Below are 27,877 nucleotides of genomic sequence, written 5' to 3'. Positions count from 1 at the left end.
GATTTGGATGAGTTTTATTTCTTTTGCTACTTAACTGCTCTGGGTAGAACAGCTAATATTTATTGAATAGAAGAAGTGAGAGCATTCTTGCATCATGTAAGATCCTACAGAAAACGCATTCCATTTTCTCTGCTTGGTTATTTTCGCTGTGGTCTTTTCATGGATGGTCTTTGTACTGTTGAGGTAAATTTTTTTTTTTTTTTTTTTTTTTTTGAGGTGGAGTTTCGCTCTTGTTACCCAGGCTGGAGTGCAATGGCGCTATCTCGGCTCACCGCAACCTCCGCCTCCTGGGTTCAAGCAATTCTCCTGCCTCAGCCTCCCGAGTAGCTGGGATTACAGGCACGCGCCACCATGCCCAGCTAATTTTTTTTGTATTTTTAGTAGAGACGGGGTTTCACCATGTTGACCAGGATGGTCTCGATCTCTTGACCTCGTAATCCACCTGCCTCGGCCTCCCAAAGTGCTGGGATTACAGGCTTGAGCCACCGCGCCCTGCCGGGATAAGAGCTTTTAAGAGCATTGTCCCTTCGGTTGTTTTTGAGACGGAGGCTCACTCCCTCGCCCAGGCTGGAGTGCAGGGGCACAATCTCAGCTCTGTGTAACCTTCGCCTTCCGGGTTCAAGCAATTCTCCTGTCTCAGCCTTCTGAGTAGCTGGGACTGCAGGTGCCTGCCACCACACCCAGCTAATTTTTGTATTTTTAGTAGAGATGGGGTTTCACCTTGTTGGTCAGGCTGGTCTCGAAAGCCTAACCTCAGGCGATCCACACACCTCAGCCTCCTAAGGTGTTGCGATTACAGGCGTGAGCCATCGCTCCTGGTTTACTGTCCCTTGTTGTGGATGATGTAATCTTCCTTTAAGTGTATCAGTCCTCCCGCCGCTGCTTCCAGAGTAGCTGGGGCGTAAGGCTCCCGCCCCTGCGTCCGCATCCCGGCTGTTTAAACAGCAGGTGGTGACCTCACGCCTCCCGGCCTGAGCACTCCGCCCCGCCTCCCAGGCAGTGGCATTAGGAAAGTCTCTGAAGCTGAACACAGATTGGACTCTCCCTCCCGAATGAATGGAGAATGAAAAGGGAGAGGATTTCTATTCTGTTCCGTGGGCCATGAGCATGCAATTGTACGTTCCGCCAAGGCAGAGCTTTGCATTTCACATTCTGGTTTGCATCCCCGTTCCAGAAAATTCCAGGGCTTTTGAAAAAGCTCTCAGCCTTCCCGGTCGGTCTCACCTCCAAAACCCGAGAAACAGAAGCGCCGGGATCGAGGCTGAGAGACACACACGTGGTGCCCCCCACGCCCCTGCGGGTTCTGAAGGGCCAGGTCTCTCCGCCTTGCGCCCCGCCCCTACCTTGCCCAGGCCCCGCCTACATCCCGCGGGCCACGCCCAGGACTGACTTCCGGCCTGCGCACGCAGACTCGCGCAAACCCGGAAGCGGATCGCATGGCGTGAGGGTGCCTCTGCGACGCGTGAGTTTCGCTGTCCTGAATTCTGTCTCCGCTTCCCAGGTCCCCGGCCCTTCTGTACCTGGGACGTGGGGTCCCCACAGAACTGGGAATTCTCACCCGTCTTCCTTCACCCAGAGCAAATTGAGACGGCCCCATGAGAGTCCGAGGGTCGCCCCCTTTGTGGTTTAAAGTCGCCGTCAGGCTTGTCCCGTCCCTGGTTTTTCTGCGGTAGGGCACTGTATACACTTCCTTTTCCTGCTCAAGACCTTTTTCGAACTCTTCCAGCCCCTCGCTTTTTTTTTTTTTTTTTTTTTTTTTCAAAAGATAGGGTTTCAGGCCGGGCGCCGTGGCTCACGCCTGTAATCCCAGCACCTTGGGAGGCTGAGGCAGATGGATCACGAGGTCAAGAGATCGAGACTATCCTGGCCAACATGGTGAAACCCCGTCTCTACTAAAAATACAAAAAAAATTAACTGGGCGTGGTAGCGTGCACCTGTAGTCCCAGCTACTCGGGAGGCTGAGGCAGGAGAATTGCTTGAACCTGGGAGGCAGAGGTTGCAGTGAGCCGAGGTCACGCCACTGCACTCCAGCCTGGCGCCTGGTGACAGAGTGAGAATCTGTCTCAAAAAAAAAAAAAAAAAAAACAACGGGGTTTCAGCATGTTGGTCAGGCTGGTCTTGAACTCGGAACCTCAGGTCATCCGCCCACCTTGGCTTCCAAAGTGCTTGGATTACAGGCGTGAGCCAACACGCCCAGCCCCGCCCCTCGCTTTTTTTTTTTTTTTTTTTTTTTTTTTTGAGACGGAATTTCACTCTTGTTACCCAGGCTGGAGTGCCATGGCGCGATCTCGGCTCACTGCAACCTCCGCCTCCTGGGTTCAGGCAATTCTCCTGCCTCAGCCTCCTGAGTAGCTGGGATTACAGGCACGCGCCACCATGCCCAGCTAATTTTTTGTGTTTTTAGTAGAGACGGGATTTCACCATGTTGACCAGGATGGTCTCGATCTCTTGACCTCGTGATCCACCCGCCTCGGCCTCCCAAAGTGTTGGGATTACAGGCTTGAGCCACCGCGCCCGGCCGCCCCTCGCTTTTTGAAGTCCTCACTGGACAGGTGGATTCCCGCCCTGGGCGCCTCCCACCCTCACCCTTCTGGCCCCCTGAGGGCAGCCCCGCAGCCTCAGTCCCTGGGAACACGCGTCCTCTGCCTGGTCGTGGGATCCTGCAGACTCCACCTTTGTTCTAAAAAGCCGTTGCCCCCACGCCTCCCTCCTTTTGAGGGGCCCTGCTGCTCCCCAGGTCTCCCGTCCTCAGTTACCGCTTCCGCTGAGCGGCATTGGGGAGGTGCCCAGGACCTGTCCTGTGACACGGGGTGCTCTTGCCTGTCCAGCTCCAGCCTCTGGAAAATTCGTTCCGAGCAGTAGAAAACCTGAGACAGAAAAGAAGAGTGAGAAAGACCTATAATAGATGGCAAAGTCGGGGATGGGGGAGAGATTTGCCAAGAGACAGCAAAAGTGAAAAAAAAAAAAAAAAAAAAACAAGCCGGGCGCGGTGGCTCAAGCCTGTAATCCCAGCACTTTGGGAGGCCGAGGCGGGTGGATCACGAGGTCGAGAGATCGAGACCATCCTGGTCAACATGGTGAAACCCCGTCTCTACTAAAAGTGCAAAAAATTGGCTGGGCATGGTGGCACGTGCCTGTGATCCCAGCTACTCAGGAGGCTGAGGCAGGAGAATCGCCTGAGCCCAGGAGGCGGAGGTTGCGGTGAGCCGAGATCGCGCCATTGCACTCCAGCCTGGGTAACAAGGGCGAAACTCAGTCTCAAAAAAAAAAAAAAAGAAAAACAACAACAACAAAAAAAAAAAAAAAGGAGGAAAAAGCAACTGGAGAAGTGTAGAGAAAAGCTCGAAGTATCGAGGAGATGAAGGGCAGCAAAGCAAGGATGGGGCAGCAAAGAGGGAGGCTCAGGAGAGTGAGGGAGACGAGGAGGCGTTTGGAGCCGGGGCTGACAGAGCAGAGGGTGCTGGTGGCAAGGAGAACAGCGGGAAGCACAGCACGGAGGACACCTGGGGATGTGGGGTGCCAGAGAGTGGGGACGGGGGAGTATAACAGGGTAGAGAGAACTCAGCAGGGAGAGCAGAGAAGGAGCAGAGATAGAATAAGAGTCGGAAATACATGGAGATTGAGGATGATCAAAAGATTGGGGAGAAGGAGCAACAAGAGGTTAAATAATTTGGCAGGACGGAGCAGAAGAGGCGGAAGAGGAGGAATAGAGGGAAGAAGGGGATAAACAGCAGGAGAGGAGAAGGGTACAAGTGAGGAGCAGAATCCCAGGGGAAAAGAAAAGAAAAAGAGCTAGAGAGAGAAGGGGAGAATGAGAGAGATGTGCAGAATTAGGGAGGGAAGCAATGAATGTGATGAAAAGTAATAGAGAAGCCGGGTGCGGTGGCTCAAGCCTGTAATCCCAGCACTTTGGGGGCTGAGGCGGGTGGATCACAAGGTCGAGAGATCGAGACCAACCTGGTCAACATGGTGAAACCCCGTCTCTACTAAAAATACAAAAAAAATTAGCTGGGCGTGGTGGCGCGTGCCTGTAATCCCAGCTACTCAGGAGGCTGAGGCAGGAGAATTGCCTGAACCCAGGAGGCGGAGGTTGCGGTGAGCCAAGATCGCGCCATTGCACTCCAGCCTGGGTAACAAGAGCGAAACTCCGTCTCAAAAAAAAAAAAAAAAGAAAAGAAAAGTAATAGAGAAAGAGGGGCTGGGGACAGTGGCTCCCGCCTGTAATCCCAGCAGTTTTTAGGAGACTGAGGCAAGAGGATGCTTGAGTCCAGGAGTTTCAGACCAGCCTGGGCAACATAGTGGGACCCCATCTCTACAAACAAAACAAAACAAACAAAACAAAACAAAACAAAAAAACCAACTGTGATGATGCGCACCTGTAATCTCAGCTACTCTATAGAGTGGTGGGTAGAAGAATTAGTTGAGCCCAGGAGGTCCAGGTTGCAGTGAGCCAAGATCATCATCTGTCAACAGTGAGATTCTGTCTCAAAAGAAAAAAAGGGCGGGGGCTTTGGGTACAGATGAGTGGGTGAGTTCATTGGATTTGATTAGTTGTGACATGTTGACTTCTGTATATATAATCTAATAACTAAACTTTGGGAGGCAGAGGCGGGTGGATCACGAGGTCAAGAGATCGAGGCCATCCTGGTCAACATAGTGAAACCCCGTCTCTACTAAAAATACAAAAAATTAGCTGGGTATGGTGGCTCATGCCTGTAGTCCCAGCTACTCAGGAGGCTGAGGCAGGAGAATTGCTTGAACCCAGGAGGCGGAGGTTGCGGTGAGCCGAGATCACGCCATTGCACTCCAGCCTGGGTAGCAAGAGTGAAACTCCATTTCAAAAACAAAAACAAAAAAGAATGTTAAACGTGCTTTTGGGTCGGGCGCGGTAGCTGCCGCCTGTAATCCCAGCACTTTGGGAAGCCGAGGCGAGTGAATCACCTGAGGTACAGAGTTCAAGAACAGCTTGACCAACATGGAGAAACCCTGTCTTTACTAAAATTACAAAAATTTCGCCTGGCATGGTGCGAATACCTGTAATCCCAGCTACTCAGGAGGCTGAGGCATGAGAATCACTTCAACCTGGGAGATGGAGGTTGTGGTGAACTGAGATTGCATTCTTGCACTCCAGCTGACAATTTTGAAAATTCTCAAAACTCTTATTGTAATAAGTTTACTTTTTTCTAGTTCCTCTCATTTTATTAGTTTTTTATTTTTTCAGTTTTATTTCTTTATTTCTTTTTTTTGAGAGGAATTTTGCTCGTCACTCACGCTGGAGTGCAGTGGCGCAATCTTTGCTCACTGCAGTCTCCATGCCTGGGGTTCAAGTGATTCTTCTGTCTTTGCTTCCAAGTAGCTGGGATTACAGACGTACATTCCCATGCCCGGCTAGTTTTGTATCTTTAGTAGATACTGGGTTTCTCAATCTCTGTCGGGCTGACCTCAGCTGATCTGCCTGCCCTAGGCTCCCAAAGTGCTGGCATTACAGGCGTGACCCACTGCTCCTGGCCTTCAATTTTTATTTTTTAGAGACGCTGTTACTGTTGCCCAGGCGGGAGTGCAGTGGTAGGATTAGAGCTCACTGCAGCTGCAACCCCATGGGCTCAAGTGATGTTCCCACCTCAGCCTTCGCCTCCACAGTTGCTGGGACCACAGGCACGCCCCACCAGGCCTCGCTAATGTTTATATATATAAATATATATCCGAGGCCCGTTGTGGTGGCTCATACCTGTAATCCTGGCATTTTGGGAGGCTGAGGTGGGTGGATCACCTAAGGTCAGGAGTTCAAGACCACCCTGGCCATCATGAAGAAACCCCATCTTTAAATAAATAAATAAATAAATATCCTTTTTTTTTTTTTTGAGACTCTCTTTGTCACCCAGGCTGGAGTGCAGTTGCACAATCTTGCCTCACTGCAACCTCCATCTCTAGTGTTCAAGCGATTCTCCTTCCTCAGCCTTCTGAGTAGCTGGGACTACAAGCATGCCCCACCACACTCAGCTAATTTTTGAATTTTTTGTAGATATGGGGTTTCTCTGTGTTTGTGAGGCTGGTCTCAAACTCCTGATCTCAAGCGATCTGGCTGCCTTGGCCTCCCTATGTGCTGTGATTACAGGCATGAGCCATCTCACCCAGCCAGGTGTTTGTTTTTTGTACAGACCGGGTTTTACCATGTTGTCCAGGCTCATCTTGAACTCCTAGGCTCAAACGATCCAGCCTCATCGGACTGCAAAAGTGATGAGATTACAGGCATGAGCCACCATGTGGAGCCGCTTTTTAATTGGAAAAAAAAAATTACTTCTGCAACAAGTTTTTGTAGAATCTTAACAGCTCACATCGTTTTTGTTTTTTTCAGTTGGAGTCTTGCTCTGGCACACAGGCTGAATTGTGATTGCAGTGGTGCACACTGATTGCAGTGGTGCAGTCTTGGCTCACAGCAACCTCCACCTCCTGGGTTCAAGCAATTCTCCTGCCTCAGGCTGCCGAATAGCTGGGATTATAGGCACTCGCCACCATGCCTGGCTAATTTTTATGTATTTTTCATTAGAGACAGGGTTTCACCATGTTGGCCAGGGAGGTCTCGAACTCCTGACCTCAAGCGACCTGCCAGCCTTGGCCTCCCAGAGTACTGGGATTACAGGCATGAGCCACCTCACCCAGCCAGGTGTTTGTATTTCTACTAGAGACGTGGTTTCCCCATGTTGGTCAGCCTGGTCTCAGTCTCTTGACCCCAAGTGATCCGCCTGCCTCAGCCTCACAAAGTGTTGCCATTACAGGTGTGAGCCACTGTGCTGCATCCTCACTTTGAGTTTCTGATTAGCCTTTCCAAAGACAGCAGCCAGATACACGTCTATGTCAGGGAGCAGAGGGGTGGCTTTGAGTAGAAGGGGATTCTGCTTTCCTAAGCAGATCCCAGCTTGGCTTTTCCCTTTTGCTTAGTGATTTTGGGGCCCCAAGTTTTATTTTCCTTTCACGCAGCCCAACCTTGACCCCACCTCTAGTCCACGCTGCCTGTTCTTGAGATTAGTGCTGTGGCTTTGCTATCCACTGTCTGGATCCTGGTGAGAAGAAGGCCCGAAGGGCAGAGCAGAACCAGAACGCGTGGCTGTGCTGGGCTCACCCCTCTGAGTGGCGCTGAGCCCTGGCTTCACATTCGAGTGCAGAGGCATTTTGCAAATAGAACATTCTTCTGCTTTACCAGAGATGCTTATTCTGATGGGATGGAACCCACCCTCAGTAATACCTACAGTGTCCCAGGTGATAGTAATCTGTGAGCAGCACTGAGGGTCAGGGCTCTGTGTCCCCCAGTTCTGAGGACTGAGCTGAGCCTGTGATCCACAGAGAGGGGAGGGGCTGTGCTGTGGATGGGATTTGGTCAGGGCAGGGTCTGTGCCCTGAAGAGGAGCTCAGTCCAGCCGAGCTCCCCACTGCTGCCTGGTGTGTGGGGCTTCTCCAGGAGGGGAGTGAGATCTGAAGACCAGGGTGAAACACACAGTTGCAGGTGTTCCTGCGGGACTGTCTTCTCTCTGCATGATCTCTGGTGCAGTGGGCAGCAGAGGCCCGTCTTTCTACAGGGTGAGGTGTCCCCACTTTGTGTGTGTTGTCCCAGGAAGGGAGTCGGGAATCAGTTTTTTCTAACGTTAAGTCTTAAATTTTTTTCACGTACAGGGTTGATTTCTAAAGGCTCAGGTTAAGTGAGGAAGCAGCTCAGAAGAGGCAAGAAAAGGAGCCAGGCATGGCTCTTCCTCAGGTAAAGTGACACTGCTCGGTGGATTCATCTGTCTCTTTCCTTTCTGAAATGCCAGGTATTGTAGTAGCCAGTGTGTTCTGGGTCTGAAGCGTCCTGCCTGACACGTTGGCTCACAATCACCCATGCCTTCCCTCGGTTCCTGTCATCTCCTCTGAGATTCCATCTCCTGTGACCCAGTGACATGAACTCAGGAAGAGACTCCACTGGGCATGGTCATGGGAAGGGCTGACACCAGACCTGAATGGACACGGGGTGTGGGCCCCGTGATGTCAGTGCTGCTGGGCAGCCTGGATGGTTCAGGGGCCACATCTGGATGTAAGACCTTTGTTGACCAGATCAGAGAAACCACGTATGAAACACATAGGTTACTGTGCACAGATGTCTGGTAAATTCTGGAAAAGGAGACCAATAATTTGGTAATGCAGTGGAAGCTACACTAGTAGATCAACATGTCTCTGACTCCAAACTTTTTTTTTTTTTTTAAAAGACATTTTGTTTTGTCTGGGTGCGGTAGCTCATGCCTATAAATCTCAGGACTTTGGGAGGCCGAGGCAGATGGATCACTAAAGGTCAGGAGTTCAAAGGCAGCCTTGCCAACATGCTGAAACCTCATCTCTACTAAAAATTCAAAAATTAGCTTGGTGTTGGCCGGGCACGGCGGCTCAAGACTGTAATCCCAGCACTTTGGGCGGCCGAGGCGGGTGGATCACAAGGTCAAGAGATCGAGACCATCCTGGTCAACATGGTGAAACCCCGTCTCTACTAAAAATACAAAACATTAGATAGGCATGGTGGCACGTGCCTGTAATCCCAGCTACTCAGGAGGCTGAGGCAGGAGAATTGCCTGAACCCAGGTGGCGGAGGTTGCGGTGAGCCGAGATCACACCATTGCATTCCAGCCTGGGTAACAAGAGCGAAACTCCGTCTCAAAAAAAAAAAAAAAAAAAAAAAGGCCGGGCGTGGTGGCTCAAGCCTGTAATTCCAGCACTTTGGGAGGCCGAGGCGGGTGGATCACGAGGTCGAGAGATCGAGACCATCCTGGTCAACATAGTGAAACCCCGTCTCTACTAAAAATACAAAAAATTAGCTGGGCGTGGTGGCGCGTGCCTGTCATCCCAGCTACTCAGGAGGCTGAGGCAGGAGAATTGCCCGAACCCAGGAGGCAGAGGTTGCAGTGAGCCGAGATCGCGCCATGGCACTCCAGCCTGGGTACCAAGAGCGAAACTCCGTCTCAAAAAAAAAAAAAAAAAAAATTAGCTTGTTGTGATGGTGCATGCCTGTAATCTCTGCTACTCAGGAGGCTGAGGCAGGAGAATCACTTGACCCCAGAAGGTGGAGGTTGCAACAAGCCGAGACTGTGCTGCAGTCCAGCCTGGGTGACAGACAGAGACTCTGTTGAAAAAAAAAAAAAAAGAAAAAAGAAAAGCAGAATCGTGGCTCACGCCTGTATTCCGGCATTTTGGGAGGTTGATGCCGGTAGATCACGACGTGAGGTGTTTGAAACCATCCTGGTTAACGTGGTGAAACCCTGTCTCTACTAAAAATAAAAAAAATTAGCTGGGCATGGTGGCACCTGCCTGCAGTCCCAGGTACTCGGGAGGCTGAGGCAGGAGAATCGCTTGAGCCTGGGAGGCAGATGTGGCAGGGAGTCCACATCGTACTGTTGCAATACAGGCTGGACAACAGTGCTGGACTCCATCTCAAAAAAAAAAGACAAATGAGAAAATGTGTCATTCTGTGCCCAGGACTGGAGTACAGTGGCACAATTCTAGTTTATAGCAGCCTTGAACTCCTGGGCTCACGTCATCCACACTTTACCCTCCCAAAGAGCTAGAATGGTGAGGCATGTGTCAGCACACGCAGCAGCTAACTAATCTTTTATTTATTTTTTTAGACAGTCTTGCTCTGTCACCCAGGCTGGAGTAAAATGGTGCTATGTCAGCTCACTGCAACCTCCAGCTCCTGGGTTCAAACAATTCTTCTGCCTCAGCCTTCTGAGTAGCAGGGATTACAGGCACTTGCCACCATGCCCCACTAATTTTTGTATTTTTAGTACAGTCAGGCTTTCGCCATGTTGGCAAGGCTGGTCTTGGTCTGCTGACCTTGTGATCTGCCCGCCTCAGCCTCCCAAAGTGCTGGGATTACAGTCAGGAGCCACCGCACCAGGCCGGTCTCGAACTCTTGACTTCAAATAATCTGCCCACCTTGGCCTCCCAAAGTGTTGGGAGTATAGGCATGAGCCGTCCTGTCCGGCCTTGTGTTTCCATTTTATTTGTGTATTTTTTATATTGTCCATAAACCCAAGACTTCTCTAGTGACTTTGGGGATCTTAAAATCTTTCAGCCGGGCGCGGTGGCTCAAGCCTGTAATCCCAGCACTTTGGGAGGCCGAGGTGGGTGGATCACGAGGTCAATAGATCGAGACCATCCTGGTCAACATGGTAAAACCCCGTCTTTACTAAAAATCCAAAAAAATTGGCCGGGCGCGGTGGCTCACGCCTGTAATCCAAGCACTTTGGAGGCCAAGGCTGGCGGATCACCTGAGGTCGGGAGTTCAAGACCAGCCTGACCAACATGGTGAAACCCCATCTTAAAAAAAAAAAAGAAATACAAAAAAATTAGCGGGGCGTGGTGGCACGTGCCTCTAATCCCAGCTACTCGGGAGGCTGAGGCAGGAGAATTGCCTGAACCCAGGAGGCGGAGGTTGCGGTGAGCCGAGATCGCGCCATTGCACTCCAGCCTGGGTAACAAGAACGAAACTCCGTCTCAAAAAAAAAAAAAAAAAAAAAAAAAAAAATCTTTCATGAGAAAGTACAATAAAATGCAGCAATAGAGAAGAAATGTTCAAAAAATACCTTAACATGTGTTTGTTGGAACAGTCTTTAGTGAGGTGGATACTTAATTTCTCTTTTCTTATTTCATGGGAAGGTGGTAACTCACCTCCATGTATTGTTGAGATGTGTTTTTTATTTTAGGGACACTTGACTTTCAAGGATGTGGCTATAGAATTCTCATCGGAGGAGTGGATATGCCTGACCCCTGCACAGAGGGCTTTATACCGGGAAGTGATGTTGGAGAACTACAGGAACCTGGAGTCTGTGGGTGAGGAAAACGTCCCTCCAGACATGAGGAATCTGCCCTTGTCTATCTTGGCTCTTCCTGGTTTTATCTTTCTTTTTGTGATTTTGCCCCATACATTATGCTTTCTTGTTTGTTTGTTTTTGAGACAGTCACTCTTGTCCAGGGTGGAGTGCAGTGGTGGGATCTCGCCTCACCACACCCTTTGCCTCTGGGGTTCAAGCTGTTCTCCTGCCTCAGCCTCCCAAGTAGCTGGGATTACAAGCCTGCGCCACCATGCCCAGCTAATTTTGTATTTTCAGTAGAGACGAGGTTTCTCCATGTTGGTCAGGCTGGTCTCGAACTCCGGACCTCAGGTGATCCACCTGCCTTGGTCTCCCAAAGTGCTGGGAATACAGGTGATCCATCGTCCCTGACTTCTGCATATGCTTTACATGTGCATGTCATTATTTGCTGCAGTGATGACCCTCCTATCGGTCATGGATAGCTTGTTAGGGACTCTCCTGTGAAGTGGATTTACATAGAAACAAAATTTGTGAAGAACGCTTTCACTAATATAATTGAACCATCCTGCTCTAGGCAGAGAAGCCCCTGGAATCCCTGAGTACAATTGTCAGCGTCGCCCAGGATATGAAATAGAAAGCATGACACTGACTGTGAAGTGTTATCACCGTAGTGCTTGGGTTTTTTTTTTGGTTTTGGTTTTGGTTTTACTTTTGCTTTTTGAGACAAAGAGTCTCCGTCTGTCACCTAGGCTGGAGTACAATGGCACAGTCTCAGCTCACTGCAACCTTCTGGATTCAAGCAATTCTCCTGCTTGAGCCTCCCTTGCAGCTGGCATTACAAGTGTGGGCCACCACGCCTGGCCAGTTTTTGTATTTCAGTAGAGATACACCTTGTTGCCCAAGCTGGGCTCATACTCCTGACCTCAGGTGATCCACCTACTTGACCCTCCTGAAGTGCTGGGATTACAGGCCTGAGCCACCATGCCCTGCCTATTTTGGGTTTTGAGCAGCATCACAGAAGCCTCTGCCAGTAGCACTGTGATAATGTTTATCTCATAAACTAATAATCATCTCTAAGCAGTGGTCAGTGTTGTTGAAATTCCTCCAAAGGAGGCCATCATTCTGGCTCACAGCTTCATATGTATGAGGCTTTTGACTGATCTCTTGTGCATTTCACTTTTTTCACACCAATATGTGTCATTGTTCATTTTTAACAAGAAAACTTCTGCTCAGTTTGGGGTAGGATCAACCCTGTAACAGATATGTTTTCATCAGTCTTATTGAGGGAGAGCTTGTGAGGTTGAATGAGGTCCCCATATTTTAGTTCTGTCCTTTGTTTAAGACACAGTGGCTTTTAACTTGTTTGTTTATTTATTTTGAGTTGGAGTCTTGCTTTATTGCCCAGACTTGAGTGCAGCGATGTGATCTTTGCTCACTGCATCCTCCACCTTCCAGGTTCAAGTGATTCCCCTGCCTTAACCTGCTGAGTAGCTGGGATCACACATACCCACTACACCACCATGCCTCGATAGTTTTGTATTTTTAGTAGAGACGTGGTTTCTCCATGTTGGCGTTTTTTTTTTTTTTTTTTTTTTTTTTTTTTTTTTAGAGACAGGATTTCTTCATGTTGGTCAGGCTGGTCTTGAACTCCTGACCTCAGGTGATCCACCTGCCTCGGCCTCCCAAAGTGCTGGGATTACAGGCATGAGCCACTACGCCTGGCCCAGACTGTTCTTGAAGTTCTGACCTCAGGTGATCTGCCTGCCTCAGCCTCTCGAATATTGGGAGTGCAGGCATGAGCCATTGTGCCTGGCCAGTTTCTATGCATTATAAATGCATTTTTATTTTATTTAATCCTCAGTTCCTTATTTTCGGTGATAGTCTTCATCATTGTGAGTATTGTTGTGTCAGGGAATGGCTTTTCATTTACTTTACTTTTCTTTTTTTGAGACAGACTCTTACTCTGTCACCCAGGGTATAGTGTAGTAGTGTGATATTGGCTGACTGCCACCTGCCTTCTGGGATCAAGTGATCCTGCTACCTCAGCTTTCTGAGTAGCTGGGATTACAGACGTGTGTCACCTTGCCTGATTCATTTTTGCTAGTTCTCTTGCAGATGGCTCTTTCGCCATATTGGCCAGGATGACTTTGAATTCCTGGCCTGATGTGATTTACCTGCCTCGGAGTCCCGCAGTGCTGGGATTATGGGCGTGAGCCGCTGCCCTTGGCACTGTGCCAGTTTGTTTTTCAAGCTGAATAGTATTCCATTGTGTGTGTATTCCACCGTTTGTTCATATGGTTATCTGTCGATGGACATCTGGGTTGGTTCCTTCTCTTTACTGTTATAAATAATACTGTGAGGCCAGGCGTGGTGGCTCAAGCCTGTAATACCAGCACTTTGGAAGTTCCAAGGGGCAGATCAGCTGAGGTCAGGAGTTGGAGAGCAGCCTGGCCGACGTGGTGAAACCCCATCTTTACTAAAAATACAAAAGAAAAAAAACTTAGCTGGGCATGGTGATGGAAACTTTTTTTTTTTTTTTTTTGCGGAGTTTCGCTCTTGTTCCCCAGGCTGGAGTGCAATGGCGCGATCTTGGCTCACCGCAACCTCCGCCTCCTGGGTTCAGGCAATTCTCCTGCCTCAGCCTCCTGAGTAGCTGGGATTACAGGCACGCGCCACCATGCCCAGCTAACGTTTTTTTTTTTGAGACGGAGTTTCACTCTTGTTACCCAGGCTGGAGTGCAATGGCGTGATCTCGGCTCACCGCAACTTCCGCCTCCTGAGTTCAAGCAATTCTCCTGCCTCAGCCTCCTGATTAGCTGGGATTACAGGCACGCACCACCATGCCCAGCTAATGTTTTGTATTTTTAGTAGAGACGGGGTTTCACCATGTTGACCAGGATGGTCTCGATCTCTCGACCTCATGATCCACCCTCCTCGGCCTCCCAAAGTGCTGGGATTAAAGACTTGAGCCACCGCGCCCGGCCGGTGCACACTTTTAATCCCAGCTACTCAGGAGGCTGAGGTAGGAGACTCGCTTGAACCAGAAGGTGTGGTTATGGTGAGCTGAGATCAGGGGCCATTGTACTCCCGTCTAGGTGGAGTAGACTGTTTTTGTTTCTAGACTCTGTCTCAAAAACAAAACAAAAAAATCTGTTATCTGTATCTGTCACTAGAGATATTCTTAAAGATCCTATTTTCCATTTTTTGGGTCATGGGGTTATTCAATTACGAATTATTTGAGGAACTGTTACATGATTTTTTAAAAGGTGCTATCCCATTATACATTCACAGCAACAGTGCAAAAGGCTTTTTCACCTTAGCGCAGGGATCCCTAAACTACGGCCTGCGGGCCGCATGCGGCCCCCTGAGGCCATTTATCTGGTCCCCACTGCACTTCAGCAAGGGGCACCTCTTTCATTGGTGGTCAGTGAGCGGAGCACAGGATGCGGATGCAGAGTTGCTCACGTACAGTGCTGCTTCCGGTGATGCAGGACGTATGCGTCAGGGTTCCCGAAGCGCGTCATATGACGCACATCCGGTCTGCGGCTGCAGCACCCCACATGACCGGAAGCAGTGTGAAATAACAGCAGAAGTAGGAAGAAAGGCAAAGCATTATAACCATTACTACACAGTACAGTGGCCCCCATACTCCCCCAAATGTACAACAACATAATGGCCCCTATAACCTCCCTTTGCCCAAAAGTCTCCCCCCACATTACTACACGCCGTGTTTCCCCTATTATAAGACCCTGTCTCATTTTAATTTTACCCCCAAAAGACGGGGGCTGTCTTATTTTTAGGAGGTGTCTTATAATAGGGGAAACAAGCAGCAGTGGGCTTCCCACAGAAGAGGCCCACCGCTGCTGCAGATGTCCAGGACGTTGTATACACAGTGTCACAGGCTGATCACCGCTGTCCCTGTATACAGCACTGGAGGCGGTGCTGGGCCTGTGACACTGTATACTGCTGTCTGGGATAGTGGAGGCAGCAGCGCTGGCTGTGAAGGGTGTCACACCTTGCGTAGTCCGGCCCTCCAACGGTCTGAGGGACAGTGAACTGGCCCCTTGTGTAAAAAGTTTGGGGACCCCTGCCTTAGCGCTTAAAAAAAAAATTGATTTATTATTTTTTGAAACAGATTTTCACTCTTGATGCCCAGGCTGGGGTGCAATGGTGTGATCTCTGCTCATCGCAACCTCCGCCTCCTGTGTTCAAGTGATTCTCCTGCCTCGGCCCCCTGTGTAGCTGGGATTACAGGCTTGCGCCACCGTGTCTGGCTAATTTTGTACTTTTAGTAGAGATGGGGCTTCTCCATGTTGGTCAGGCTGGTTTCGAACTCCTGACCTGAGATGATCCACCCGTCTCAGCCTCCCAAAGTGAGTCTCTGCTCCTGGCCATGTCTGCATTTTTGCCAACACTTATTGTCTATTCTTATGGATGCTAAATCTTTTAATGCACTTGAGATGATGTTTCATTAGTAGTTATTGTTTTTTCCTACATGCTATGTTTTTTATCTTTATTTTTTGGTGCTATTCTATGCTTATTGGTGATTTGTCTGTCGTTTCTGGAGAAATGTGTATTCAGTTCCTAGACTCATTTTCTAATTGTGTTTTTTGATTTTTGTTGCCAACTTGTAAAAATTCCTTGTATTTTCTAAATATTAATCCCTGATGAAATACATAATTTCCACAGTTTTCTCATGGAATCTTTCTTTCTTTTTTTTTTTTTTTTTTTTGAAACAGAGTGTAGCTCTGTCGCCGAGGCTGGAGTCCAGTGGTGCGACCTTGAGTCACTGCAAACTCCGCCTCTCAGGTTCAAGTGATTCTCCTGTCTCAGCCTTCTGAGTAGCTGGGATTATGTTCCTTTAATTTTTGTATTTTTAGTAGAGACAGGATTTTACCATATTAGGCTGGCTTCGAACTGCTAACGTTGTGATTTGCCGACTTCAGCCTCCCACAATGCTGGGATTACAGGCATGAGCCACCGTGCCCAGTCTTCCATGGAATCTTTAGTGATTTCCACATATCAGATGATGTCTTCTGTGAACACAGACCATTTTACTTTTTTTCCCCACTGCTTGGCATTTCTTTCTTTTTCTTGTGTCTAATTTATTCAGTCAGGATTCCAGTAACATGCTGAATGAATAGAAATAGCAAAAGCAGCCTTCTTAGTCTCTTTTCTGATCTTAGAGGAAGAGATTTCAGGCTTTGACCATCCACTGTGATGGTAACTGTGGGCTTCTCCTAAATGGTCTTTATTATGTTGAGGTAAGATTTTTGTATTCTGTGTGTATTGAGTGTTTTTATTTCAAAATAATATTGAGTTTTTGATTTTCGATTGTTTATAGTGTGTCTCTTCAATGGTGTGCTGGGGTTCATTCAGAAGGTAGTGATCTTACCGTTTATTTCACTTTTTATATGGTGTGCTGGTGCTAAGTAGAAGTTGTGGCTTTTTTCTTAAGAGGGACTTGTTTAGAATTCTGTAGACTGTATAAATGTACTACTGTTTGCTTGCTGGTTTTGTCATTGGTTACAATATTTATTAATTTTTTTTTTTTTTTTTTGAGACAGAGTCTTGCTCTGTCACCCAGGATGGAGTGCAGTGGCACGATCTCAGCTCACTGCAGCCTGTTTCTCCTGGATTTAAGCAGTTCTCTGTCTCAGCCTCCCGAGGCACTGGGATTATAGGCATCCCCTACCACACTGGCTACTTTTTGTATTGTTAGTAGAGACCGGGTTTTACCATCTTGGCGAGACTGGTCTTGAACTCTGACCTTGTGATCCACCCACCTCAGCCTCCCAAAATGCTGGGATTACAGGCGTGAGCCACCGCACCTGGCCCAAAATCAGTTTTTGGTTTTTTTTTTTTGAGATGGAGTATCACTGTGTCACTCAAGCTGGATTGCAATGGCATGGTCTCAGCTCACTGCCACTTTTGCCTCCTGGGTTCAAGCAGTTCTCCCGCCTCAGACTCCTCAGTAGCTGGGTTAAAGGTGCGTGCCACCACACCCAGCTAAATTTTGTATTTTTAATAGAGACGGGGTTTTGGTTAGTTGGCCAGGCTGGTCTTGAACTCCTGACATCATGATCCATTTGCCTTGGCCTCCCAAAGTGCTGGAATAACAGCTGTGAGCCACCACACCCGACCAACTAATTTTTATGATTTTACATCTGGCTTCTTGGTATGTGGTCTGCAATATAACTGACACACTCCACTTGGTAATATCACAAAGTGCCTCTGGGCACAGGGGCTTATGACTGTAATCCCAAGACTTTGGGAGGCTGAGGCAGGTGGATCACCTGAGGTGAGGAGTTTGAGACCAGCCTGGCCAACATTGTGAAACCTTACCTCTAATAATACAAATATCAGCTGGGTTTGGTGATGCATGCCTGTAATTCCAGCTATTCAGGAGGCTGAGGCAGAAGAATCCTTTGAACCCAGGAGGTGGAGGTTGCAGTAAGTAGAGGTGTCATCGTTGCACTCCAGCCTGGGGGACAGAGTGAGACTGCCTCAAAAAATTAAAAATATAAAATTGTGGGCCGGGCGCGGTGGCTCAAGCCTGTAATCCCAGCACTTTGGGAGGCTGAGGTGGGTGGATCACGAGGTCAAGAGATCGAGACCATCCTGGTCAACATGGTGAAACCCCGTCTCTACTAAAAATACAAAAAATTAGCTGGGCATGGTGGCTCGTGCCTGTAATCCCAGCTACTCAGGAGGCTGAGGCAGGAGAATTGCCTGAACCCAGGAGGCGGAGGTTGCGGTGAGCCGAGATCGCGCCATTGCACTCCAGCCTGGGTAACAAGAGCGAAACTCCGTCTCAAAAAAAAAAAAAAAATACATATATATATATAATTGTTTTGAAAAAGTCACAAAATACCTGTTCTCCCAATATATGTAATTTTATGACATTTATTTAGAAAAATACTGTATTAATATTTTATTTTATTTATTTATTTTTTTTGAGATGAAGTCTCGGCTGGGTGTGGTGTCTCATGCCTATAATTCCAGCACTTTGGGAGGCTGAGGCGGGGGGATCACGAGGTCAGGAGTTCGAGATCAGCCTGGCCAAGATATTGAAACTTTGTCTGTACTAAAAATACAAAAATTAGCCAGGCATGGTGGCGGGTGCCTGTAATCCCAGCTGTTTGGGAGGCTGAGGCAGGAGAATCGCTTGAAACCGGGAGGCGGAGGTTGCAGTGAGCCGAGATCGCGCCATTGCACTCCAGCCTGGGCAACAGAGTGAGACTCCTCATAATAAATAAATAAATAAATAAATAATAGAGATGGAGTCTCACTTTGTCACAGGATGAAGTACAGTGGTGTAGTCTCGGTTCACTGAAACCTCTGCCTTCCAGGTTCAAGTGATTCTTGTGCGTCACCCTCTTGAGTAGCTGTGACTACAGGCGTGGGCCACCAGGTCTGGCCAATTTTTATAATCATTTAATCACTTCTTAGGGCTATGCTTGTTTCATAATACAAAATTTCCATTGATTTTGGTTATGCTTACATGAGCTTGCAGTGGATTATTTATCAATACAGTATACTATATGGTTCTTTTTTTTTTTTTTTTTTTTTTTTTTGGAGACTGAGTTTCACTTTTGTTACCCAGGCTGGAGTGCAATAGCGCCATCTCGGCTCACCGCAACCTCTGCCTCCTTGGTTCAGGCAATTCTCCTGCCTCAATAAGGTTTTATATTTTTAGTAGAGACAGGGCTTCACCATGTTGACCAGGACGGTCTCTATCTCTTGACCTCGTGATCCACCCACCTCGGCCTCCCAAAGTGCTGGGATTATAGGCTTGAGCCACCGCACCCGGCCACTAGATGGTTCTTGAGCATTTATTTGTATACAGTAAATACACTATAAATATGAAGAATATAAATTTTTTAATTTATTGAGGTGACAATGATATGTTTTTTGCTAACTGTTATACACATTAGGGTTACAGTAGAAAAATACTTCTTACTTGAGGCTTACAGATGTTTGTGCCCTGTCACTGTGTGGTCCTGATATCGGAAATAGGCTTCTGTGGAAATGACTTGAAGCACATATAATCGACCTTTATTTAGTAAAGAATCTCACTCCTTTTGTGTTCCAAAACTTTGAAGATCATGTTTGGGAAACTTTTCTGTGTCATATTTACACATTTCAGTATTATTTACCATCTGTACTCAATTGGAAACCTATTGGTGTTTATATTTTGTAGATATCTCTTCCAAATGCATGATGAAGAAGTTCTCATTAACAGCAAAGGGCGATACAGAAATGTTCCACACGGGGAGATTGGAAACACATGAAAGTCATCACATTGGAGACTTTTGCTTGCAGGAAATTGAGAAAGATACTCGTGACTTTGAGTTTCAGTGGGAAGTAAAGGAAAGAAATAACCGTGAAACTCCTATGACAAAAACAAGAAAGTTGACTAGTAGTACAGAGCGATACGATCAAAGGCATGCTGGAAACAAGCCTATTAAAGATGAGCTTGGAGTAAGCTTTCATTCACATCTGCCTCAACTGCACATATTTCAGACTGAAGGGAAAATTGGTAATCAAGTTGAGAAATCTGTCAGTGATGTTTCCTCGGTTTCAGCATCCCAAAGGATTTCTTGTAGGCCCGAAACCCATATTTCTAATAACCATGAAAATAATTTCCTCCATTCTTCATTACTTACACATCAACAGGACGCACGCATGACAGAAAAATTTTTCCAACATAGTGAGAGTGGCAAAGCATGTAATTCTAGCTCACTCTTAAGGAAACATCAGATAATCCATTTAGGAGAGAAACAATATATATGTGATGTATGTGGAAAAGTCTTTAATCAGAAGCGAAACCTTAAACGCCATCACAGATGTCACACTGGTGAGAAACCTTACAAGTGTAATGAGTGTGGCATGAACTTCAGTCGGCAGTCAATCCTTGCACGCCATTGTAGACTTCATACTGTAGAGAAACCTTCCAAGTGCAATGAGTGTGGCAGGACCTTTGGTCAAAATTCAGCCCTTGAAATTCATAAGGCAATACATACCGGAACGAAATCTTACAAGTGTCATGAATGTGGAAAGGTTTTTAAACACCTATCAGTCCTTGCATGCCATCGTAGGCTTCATACTGGAGAGAAACCTTACAGATGTGAAAAATGTGACAAATATTTTAGTCGGAACTTAGAACTAAAAAGACATAGGAAAATTCATGGAGAGAAACGATACAAATGTAAGGTTTGTGGCAAGGCTTGCAGGTTTCCTTCACAACTGATACAACATACTAGAATTCACACTGGAGAGAAACCTTACAAGTGTAATGAATGTGGCAAGTTTTTTCGTCAAAAATCAACCCTTACATGTCATCGTAGAGTTCATACTGGAGAGAAACCTTACAAATGTGAAGAATGTGACAGAATTTTCAGGTGGAAAAACGACCTTAGAATTCATGGAAGAATTCATACTGGAGAGAAACCATACAAATGTAAGGTTTGTGATAAGGCTTTCAGGTGTAGTTCGTACCTGACACAACATACTAGAGGTCACACTGGAGAGAAACCTCACAAATATAATGAGCGTGGCAAGACCTTCAGTCGGATGTCATTGCTTGTATTCCATCGTAGGCTTCCTACTGGAGAGAAACCTTAGAAGTGTAATCGATGTTTGGTTTTTTTTTTTAATCAAAAATCAAACCTTTCATGTCATCATATACTTCATACTGGAGGGAGACCTTAGAAGTGTATTGAATGTGGCAGTGTTTTTAATAGAAAAGCAAACCTTCCATGTTACTGATTTCTTTTTTTTTTTTTTTTTTTTTTTTTTTTGAGACGGAGTTTCGCTCTTGTTGCCCAGGCTGGAGTGCAATGGCGCGATCTCGGCTCACCGCAACCTCCGCCTCCTGGGTTCAGGCAATTCTCCTGCCTCAGCCTCCTGAGTAGCTGGGATTACAGGCACGTGCCACCATGCCCAGCTGATTTTTTGTATTTTTAGTAGAGACGGGGTTTCACCATGTTGACCAGGATGGTCTCGATCTCTCGACCTCGCGATCCACCCGCCTCGGCCTCCCAAAGTGCTGGGATTACAGGCTTGAGCCACCGCGCCCGGCTACTGATTTCTTACTAGAGAGAAACATGTAAGTGTAATGACTGTAGCAAGATTTTAATCAAAAATCAAAACTTGCATGTCATCATAGACTTCATACTGGAGAGAAATTTATTAATGCTAAGAATATGACAAAGTCTTCCATCCCAAGTCACACCTTGAATGACGTTAGAGAATTCATGCTGGAGAGAAACCATACAAATGTAAGGTTTGTGAGGAGGCTCTCGTGATTCACACTTGGAACAACATGCTAGAATTGACACTGGAGAGAAATCTTACAGGTGAGAGGAGTGTGACAAACCTTTAGTACACAGTTAACACTTATTCACCATCCAGCAATGCATGGCATGGGGAAGCTTTATGGATGTAATGATTGTCATACAGGCTTCAGTAACCCTACAACCATTGCAAATCATTGGAGATCCATAATGAGAGATGCTACAAGTGTAATAAATGTGGCAGACTTTTCAGACATCGTTTAAACCTTGAAATTCCATGGCAAACTCATACTGGAAAGAAATCTTACAAATGTCATGGTTGTGGCAAAGTCTTCAGTCAGCCTTCATCTTATACAAAACAGGAGAATTTGTGCGGGAGGGAAACCTCACTAGTGTGATGATTGTGGCAGAGCCTGGACTTCACGTTCACAAGTCATTAGACGTCAGAGAATCCATACAGGACAGAAATCTTAGAAATGTCATAAGAGTGAGTGGCAAGGTCTTCATTCCAGGGTCACTCCTTGAAGAACATCAGAAAATTCATTCTTCAGATAATGGTTTCAAATGCAGTGAGTATATCAAACCCATCAAGCATTAAGTGACATTGGAGTCACTCCCTCAACCCAGCAGGTTATTTTTTTTTTTTTTTTTTTTGAGACGGAGTTTCGCTCATGTCACCCAGGCTGGAGTGCAATGGCGCGATCTCGGCTCACTGCAACCTCCGCCTCCTGGGTTCAGGCAATTCTCCTGCCTTAGCCTCCTGAGTAGCTGGGATTACAGGCACGCACCACCATGCCCAGCTATTTTTTTGTATTTTTAGTAGAGATGGGGTTTCACCATGTTGACCAGGATGGTCTCGATCTCTCGACCTCGTGATCCGCCCGCCTCAGCCTCCCAAAGTGCTGGGATTACAGGCTTGAGCCACCGCGCCCGGCCTAATTTTTTTTTTTTTTTTTTTAAAGACGGAGTTTCACCATGTTGATCAAGCTGTTCTTGGACTCCCAACCTCAGGTGATCCACTCGCCTTGACCTAGATTATAGGCGTGAGCCACCAAGCCCGGCCAGTTGTCCCTGTTTTAAACAATCTCCTGCTTCCAGAGGAAATAGCAATTGTACATGTATCAGGACATTCAAAAGACTTCTCCTTTGAGGGGTGAGGAAATAACCTTGCAGATCAGGGAGTCTAACAAGGTGCCATGTCTCCTGAAATGCCTATCTTTTGTTTAACCTCTGACCTTCCTTCTCCTGCAGTAAGGTCCTATTTTCTCCCCCATCAAAAAAGAAAAATTGATAAAAATAGGGGCTAAAGAAAATTTGGAGGGTAGGTGGGTATTGCCAGATCAGAAAGAAATGTCTAAACCTCTTACAAGAGGAGTCCTCTCAGTGACATCAAGGAACTCATTGGGGGCCTCGTGTAACACAGTTGTCTCATGCCTGCATTGGAATTTATCCATTAACAAGACAAGTCACAGATAGTTGTTTAATATGTACAAAGATGAATAAATAGGCCTTGAGGCAATTACGCCTAGGGGAAGAAATCTAGAATTAAGACCATTTCAAAGTATTCAAATTGATTGCACTGAAATGCCCCAAATCAGTTGACTAAAATATTAATAGACCATTTTACTCATTGGGTAGAGGCTATCCATTTCTCGAGTCCAACTGCTAGCAATGTGGTTAAGTCATTATTTGAACATACCGTACCTAAGTTTGTGCTAATAGAAAATATTGATTCAGACAATGGAACCAATTTTACCGCACTTGTCATTAAAAAGTTGGCTCAAGTATTAGACATAAAATGGGAATATCATATTCTTTGACGTCCATCTTCCTCGGGAAAAGTAGGATGAACCAAACTCTCAGAAGTCACCTAACTAAATTAGTTCTAGAAATCTGGTTACCCTAAACTAAATGCCTTCCCATTACACTATCAAGAAATCAGAACTGCCCCTTGGAAAGGCATTGGTCTATCCCCTTATGTGATGTACAGGCTGCCCTTCTTACATTCCACCACTGTCCTTCCTACATTTGAAAAAGAAAAGATCAGTTGCTCATAAATTACATATTTGGTCTCTCCTCTATCTTCTAAAACCAGAGGTCTTCTAGCACAGGCACCACCCCTGGAATTCACAGTACACCAGCAGCAACCTGGAGACCACGTTTACTTTTTCTTTTTCCTTTTTTCTCCTGAGACAGAGTCTCACTCTGTTACTCAGGCTAGAGTGCACTGGCGCGATCTCCGCTCACCGCAACCTCCGCCTCTTCGGTTCAAGTGATTCTCCTGCCTCAGCCTCCTGAGTAGCTGGGACTACTGGTGCATGCCACAATGCCAGGCTCAATTTTTTAATTTTTAGTAGCAACTAGGTTTCACTGTGTTAGCCAGGATGGTCTCAAACTCCTCACCTCGTGATCCACCTGCCTCAACCTCCCAACCTGCTGGGATTACAGGTGTGAGCCACCGCACCTGGCTGAGACCACATTTTCATCGAGGTGGAAAGAACAGAAGCCTGAGCCAGCTTGGGAGGGATCCGACCTTGTGTCTCTAACCACTGAGACTCTAGTCCATACCCAAGTGAAGAAAGCATCATTGGTTCCAGAATCATGGGCTACCGTTTCAGGAAACAATTCTTCCAAAATGAAGCTAAGAAAAATCTAACCTTCCTGTATTTACTGTTCTCTTACTTTTTCCTATCCAGTGCTTAGCTATTTCATCATTAATGTAACCAGATCAAGCTCACCCTGCATTACTACTTTTGATGCTGGTTTAGTCATGCCCTGCAGTAATTTACAGAACCAAAGACAGCCTACTGCTTCTGAGAAATATTGCTGCCCTTCCCGGACCTCCTGAGATTGGAAGCATATATTGGATTCTTGCACAGGCCATAATCCCGAGAGTAGCAGTTGTGTTAGCTGGTGGGAATGGGATTCTTGTCCTTCCCGAACAGATTCCCTCTGTTATACTTGGTCCAGTGTCCTACGGAGCACTAAAGGTCTTGGTTGGACTGTTCCCACAAGTCTTTGCCAGTCCTTAAGACCATTTATTCATTTCACCAAAGGGGTTGCTTTTCCCAATTGTGGATACAACCAATGTAGTCCTTCCTGTACAGCTTACTAACACTATTGAAACGTTTCAAAATCCCTCTCCTTCTTTAGGTCGTATTTATGGTATAGGGGCCAACACCTCAGGAAAGGACCCTAGGAGCTTCTTTGAAATATGTTTTCTTGCTCCTTCACCACCTCTGTCCCATCCTCCTCATACTATCCCCCCACATACCTAGTGACAAGACCAAAGTAGACATAGTAGAGGTAAAAGATTTAAAGCAAAGTTCAACAATTGAGACAGTATGCAAATGCCTGGCTGGAATGGATTAAACATTCCATTTGCACTCTAAACAAAAGTGATTGTTAACTTTCGTGCTTGGTGTAGGGCATGTCGGGAGCCAGATGTAGGGCTGAGTGCCCCACAGGGTCGTGGGGTGAGCCTTATGCTGTGCTGAGGCGCAGGATCCGAGAAATAAAGAGACAGGACACAGAAGTACAAAGAAAATACTGCTGGGCTCAGGGGGCCATGACACCTATAAGCGGACTCAGGCGAGGCCCCGAATGTCCAGAAGCATGAGTATTTATTGTGTATAGGTTAGGGGCAGGGCAGTGAGTGAAATAATCTTTAAGGATAGTGATAGGGTTGTGAGCAATAAAACATGGGGTCCACCCCCATTAGGTCACCTAGCCAGGAGGTGGACAGCGCGCAGCAAGGGGCCCGTTCCCACGAAGGCAAGGGCCCTGTTCCCACAAAGGCAAGGGCCGTGTGCAATAAGGGGTCCACTACTATTAGGTCACCGAGGCACAGAGGTGGGCTGTGCACAGTGAAGAGGGTGCCATGTGCGATACTTCTATTGGCAAACTACTGAGTAGATTTATAGGAGGATGCTTAAATCACATAGCAGTGACAGAGCTGTCAAGGTTACCGCCACCTGCTGGCAGCTTCCAATGGCTTCTATGGGAAGATGCTTTTCTTTTTTTTTTTTTTTTTTTCTTTTTTTTTTTTTTAGACGGAGTTTCGGTTTTGTCACCCAGGCTGGAGTGCAATGGCACGATCTCGGCTCACCGCAACCTCCGCCTCCTGGGTTCAGGCAATTCTCCTGCCTCAGCCTCCCGAGTAGCTGGGATTATAGGCACGCGCCACCATGCCCAGCTAATTTTTTGTATTTTTAGTAGAGATGGGGTTTCACCATGTTGACCAGATTGGTCTCGATCTCTCGACCTTGTGATCCACCCGCCTCGGCCTCCCAAAGTGCTGGGATTACAGGCTTGAGCCACCGCGCCCGGCAGGGAAGATGCTTTTCAAGCAGCACAGTAGCAAGAGCTGATAAAGTTCACAGTCACCAAGGTGGATTGCGGTTCTGAGGGCAGCCTTCCACAAGAACTGGAGCAAGGTCCTACAACTCCTTTATCAGGAGGAGTGCCTCTCGCCCCAAGCCTGCCATACAGCGGGTATCTTTACCATACTGAATGCTGCCGCCTGGGCCATGGATTCTTGTCCTGGTAAAACCGTTTTCCCCTTAATTCATGCTCTGCATTGTATCTGCTCTAGGCATTTCTCCAGTTATAAGCTCCTTATTCCTTAATTCATGCTCTGTACTGTGTCCACTCTAGGCATTCCTCCGATTATGAACTAAGATATAATTATAGGTATATATGTAGGGAAATATTCTTTAGGCACTCATACTATCAACCATTAATGATTTATTTAAATAGAGGATTAGCCAGGCACGGTGGCTCAAGCCTGTAATCCCAGCACTCTAATTCAACTGGCTATCCCTTTCACCCTGGCATTTCATCCACCAAGGAAAATAACAGCTAAGTATGGCTGTACACGGAGTGTTCCTTGTGCGTCTTTTTATTTTTTATTTTTTTGAAACGGAGTTTCGCTCTTGTTACCCAGGCTGGAGTGCAATGGCGCCATCTCGGCTCACCGCAACCTCCGCCCCCTGGGTTCAGGCAATTCTCCTGCCTCAGCCTCCTGAGTAGCTGGGATTACAGGCACACGCCACCATGCCCAGCTAATTTTTTGTATTTTTAGTAGAGACGGGGTTTCACCATGGTGACCAGGATGGTCTCGATTTCTTGACCTCGTGATCCATCCGCCTCGGCCTCCCAAAGTGCTGGGATTACAGGCTTGAGCCACCGCGCCCGGCCCCCTTGTGCATCTTTTGATCCTGATGTTTATATAGATGCCATTGGGGTGCCATGGGGAGTAACAGATAAATTTTTTTTTTTTTTTTTTTTTGAGACGGAGTTTCGCTCTTGTTACCCAGGCTGGAGTGCAATGGCGCGATCTCGGCTCACCGCAACCTCCGCCTCCCGGGTTCAGGCAATTCTCCTGCCTCAGCCTCCTGAGTAGCTGGGATTACAGGCACGTGCCACCATGCCCAGCTAATTTTTTTTTATTTTTAGTAGAGACGGGGTTTCACCATGTTGACCAGGATGGTCTCGATCTCTCGACCTCGTGATCCACCCGCCTCGGCCTCCCAAAATGCTGGGATTACAGGCTTGAGCCACCGCGCCCGGCAAGTAACAGATAAATTTAAAGCTCGGAGTCAATTAGCTGAACGTTTTGAGTCATTATTTGGGATAGCAAGTATTAATAAAAATGTAGACTGGATAAATTATATTTATCTATTTATTACAACAGGTAACAATTTGTTAATTATGTAAGTCTAAGAGGTGCAATTAAAGGAATAGCTGAGAAGTTAAGATCCACCTGGGAAAACAATAGCATTAGACATGATATTAGCGGAGAAAGGTGGAGTTTGCATCATGATTGAAGCTCAATGTTGTACCTTCATCTCTAATAATACTGCCCCAGATGGAACTGTAACTCGAAAAGTAGAGGCGGTGGGAGCGAGGCTGAGAGATGCACTTGGCCCGCCCAGCCCTGCCCTCTCCTGGTTCTGAGGGGCAAGGTCTCTGCGCCTTTCGCCCCGCCCCTACGTCGCCCAGGCCCCACCCACCTGCCGCTGCAGGTTCCGAGGGACAAGGTCTCTGCGCCTCTCGCCCCGCCCCTTCGTCGCCCATGCCCCACCCACCTGCCTCTGCAGGTTCCGAGGGGCAAGGTCTCTGCGCCTCTCGCTCCGCCCCTACGTCGCCCAGGCCCCACCCACCTGCCTCTGCAGGTTCCGAGGGACAAGGTCTCTGCGCCTCTCGCCCCGCCCCTACGTCGCCCAGGCCCCACCCACCTGCCGCTGCAGGTTCCGAGGGGCAAGGTCTCTGCGCCTCTTGCTCCGCCCCTACGTCGTCCAGGCCCCACCCACCTGCCTCTGCAGGTTCCGAGGGACAAGGTCTCTGCGCCTCTCGCCCCGCCCCTACGTCACCCAGGCCCCACCCACCTGCCTCTGTAGGTTCCGAGGGGCAAGGTCTCTGCGCCTCTCGCCCCGCCCCTACGTCGCCCAGGCCCCGCCTCTACGTACTCCAGGCTCCACCCACCTCCCACGGGGCCGCTCAGGCCCGGCTTCCGTCCTGCGCAGATTCGCGCAAACCCAGAAACCGATGGCGCAGAGTGAAGCTCCCGCCGCTGCACGTGAGTTTCGCTGTCTCCTATTGACTCTGCGCTTCCCAGGTCCCAGGCTGATCTGTACCTGGGTCGTGGGGACCCAAAGACCCGGAAATTCTCTCGCATCTTCCTTCACCCAGAGCAAATTGAGACCCCCTGAGAGTCCGGGGGTCGCTTCCTTTTGGGTTGAAAGT

General features: G+C 47.6%; 2 protein-coding genes across 27 annotated transcripts in view; both read left to right on the top strand.

The window, feature by feature from the left end:
* Positions 1-27,877, top strand: part of ZNF83 (zinc finger protein 83) — a 97,554-nt gene that overhangs the window by 12,881 nt on the left and 56,796 nt on the right. For 23 of the 25 annotated variants that reach the window (XR_012513658.1, XR_012513652.1, XR_012513647.1 and 20 more), the window contains exon 1: positions 27,606-27,710. The exons of the other annotated variants lie outside the window; for them this stretch is intronic. The gene's annotated coding sequence lies outside the window, so the exon portion shown is untranslated. Of the gene's footprint in view, positions 1-27,605; positions 27,711-27,877 lie in introns of those variants that run through there. 25 annotated transcript variants of the gene reach the window in all.
* Positions 1,410-20,603, top strand: LOC104650293 (uncharacterized). 2 transcript variants are annotated; one of them, XM_074385568.1, is made up of 4 exons: positions 1,410-1,462; positions 7,669-7,750; positions 10,725-10,851; positions 19,036-20,603. In XM_074385568.1, exons 2-4 carry the CDS (start codon positions 7,736-7,738, stop codon positions 20,457-20,459), a joined length of 1,566 nt encoding a protein of 521 aa, XP_074241669.1. In that variant the 5' UTR covers positions 1,410-1,462; positions 7,669-7,735; the 3' UTR covers positions 20,460-20,603. The 2 variants fall into 2 exon arrangements, with proteins under 2 accessions (XP_074241669.1, XP_074241670.1); XM_074385569.1 differs by lacking the exons at positions 1,410-1,462; positions 10,725-10,851.

This window comes from Saimiri boliviensis, chromosome 14 (genome assembly GCF_048565385.1).
Source record: "Saimiri boliviensis isolate mSaiBol1 chromosome 14, mSaiBol1.pri, whole genome shotgun sequence".
Lineage (NCBI taxonomy): Eukaryota > Metazoa > Chordata > Mammalia > Primates > Cebidae > Saimiri > Saimiri boliviensis.
This window is presented reverse-complemented; position numbering and strand designations above follow the sequence as displayed.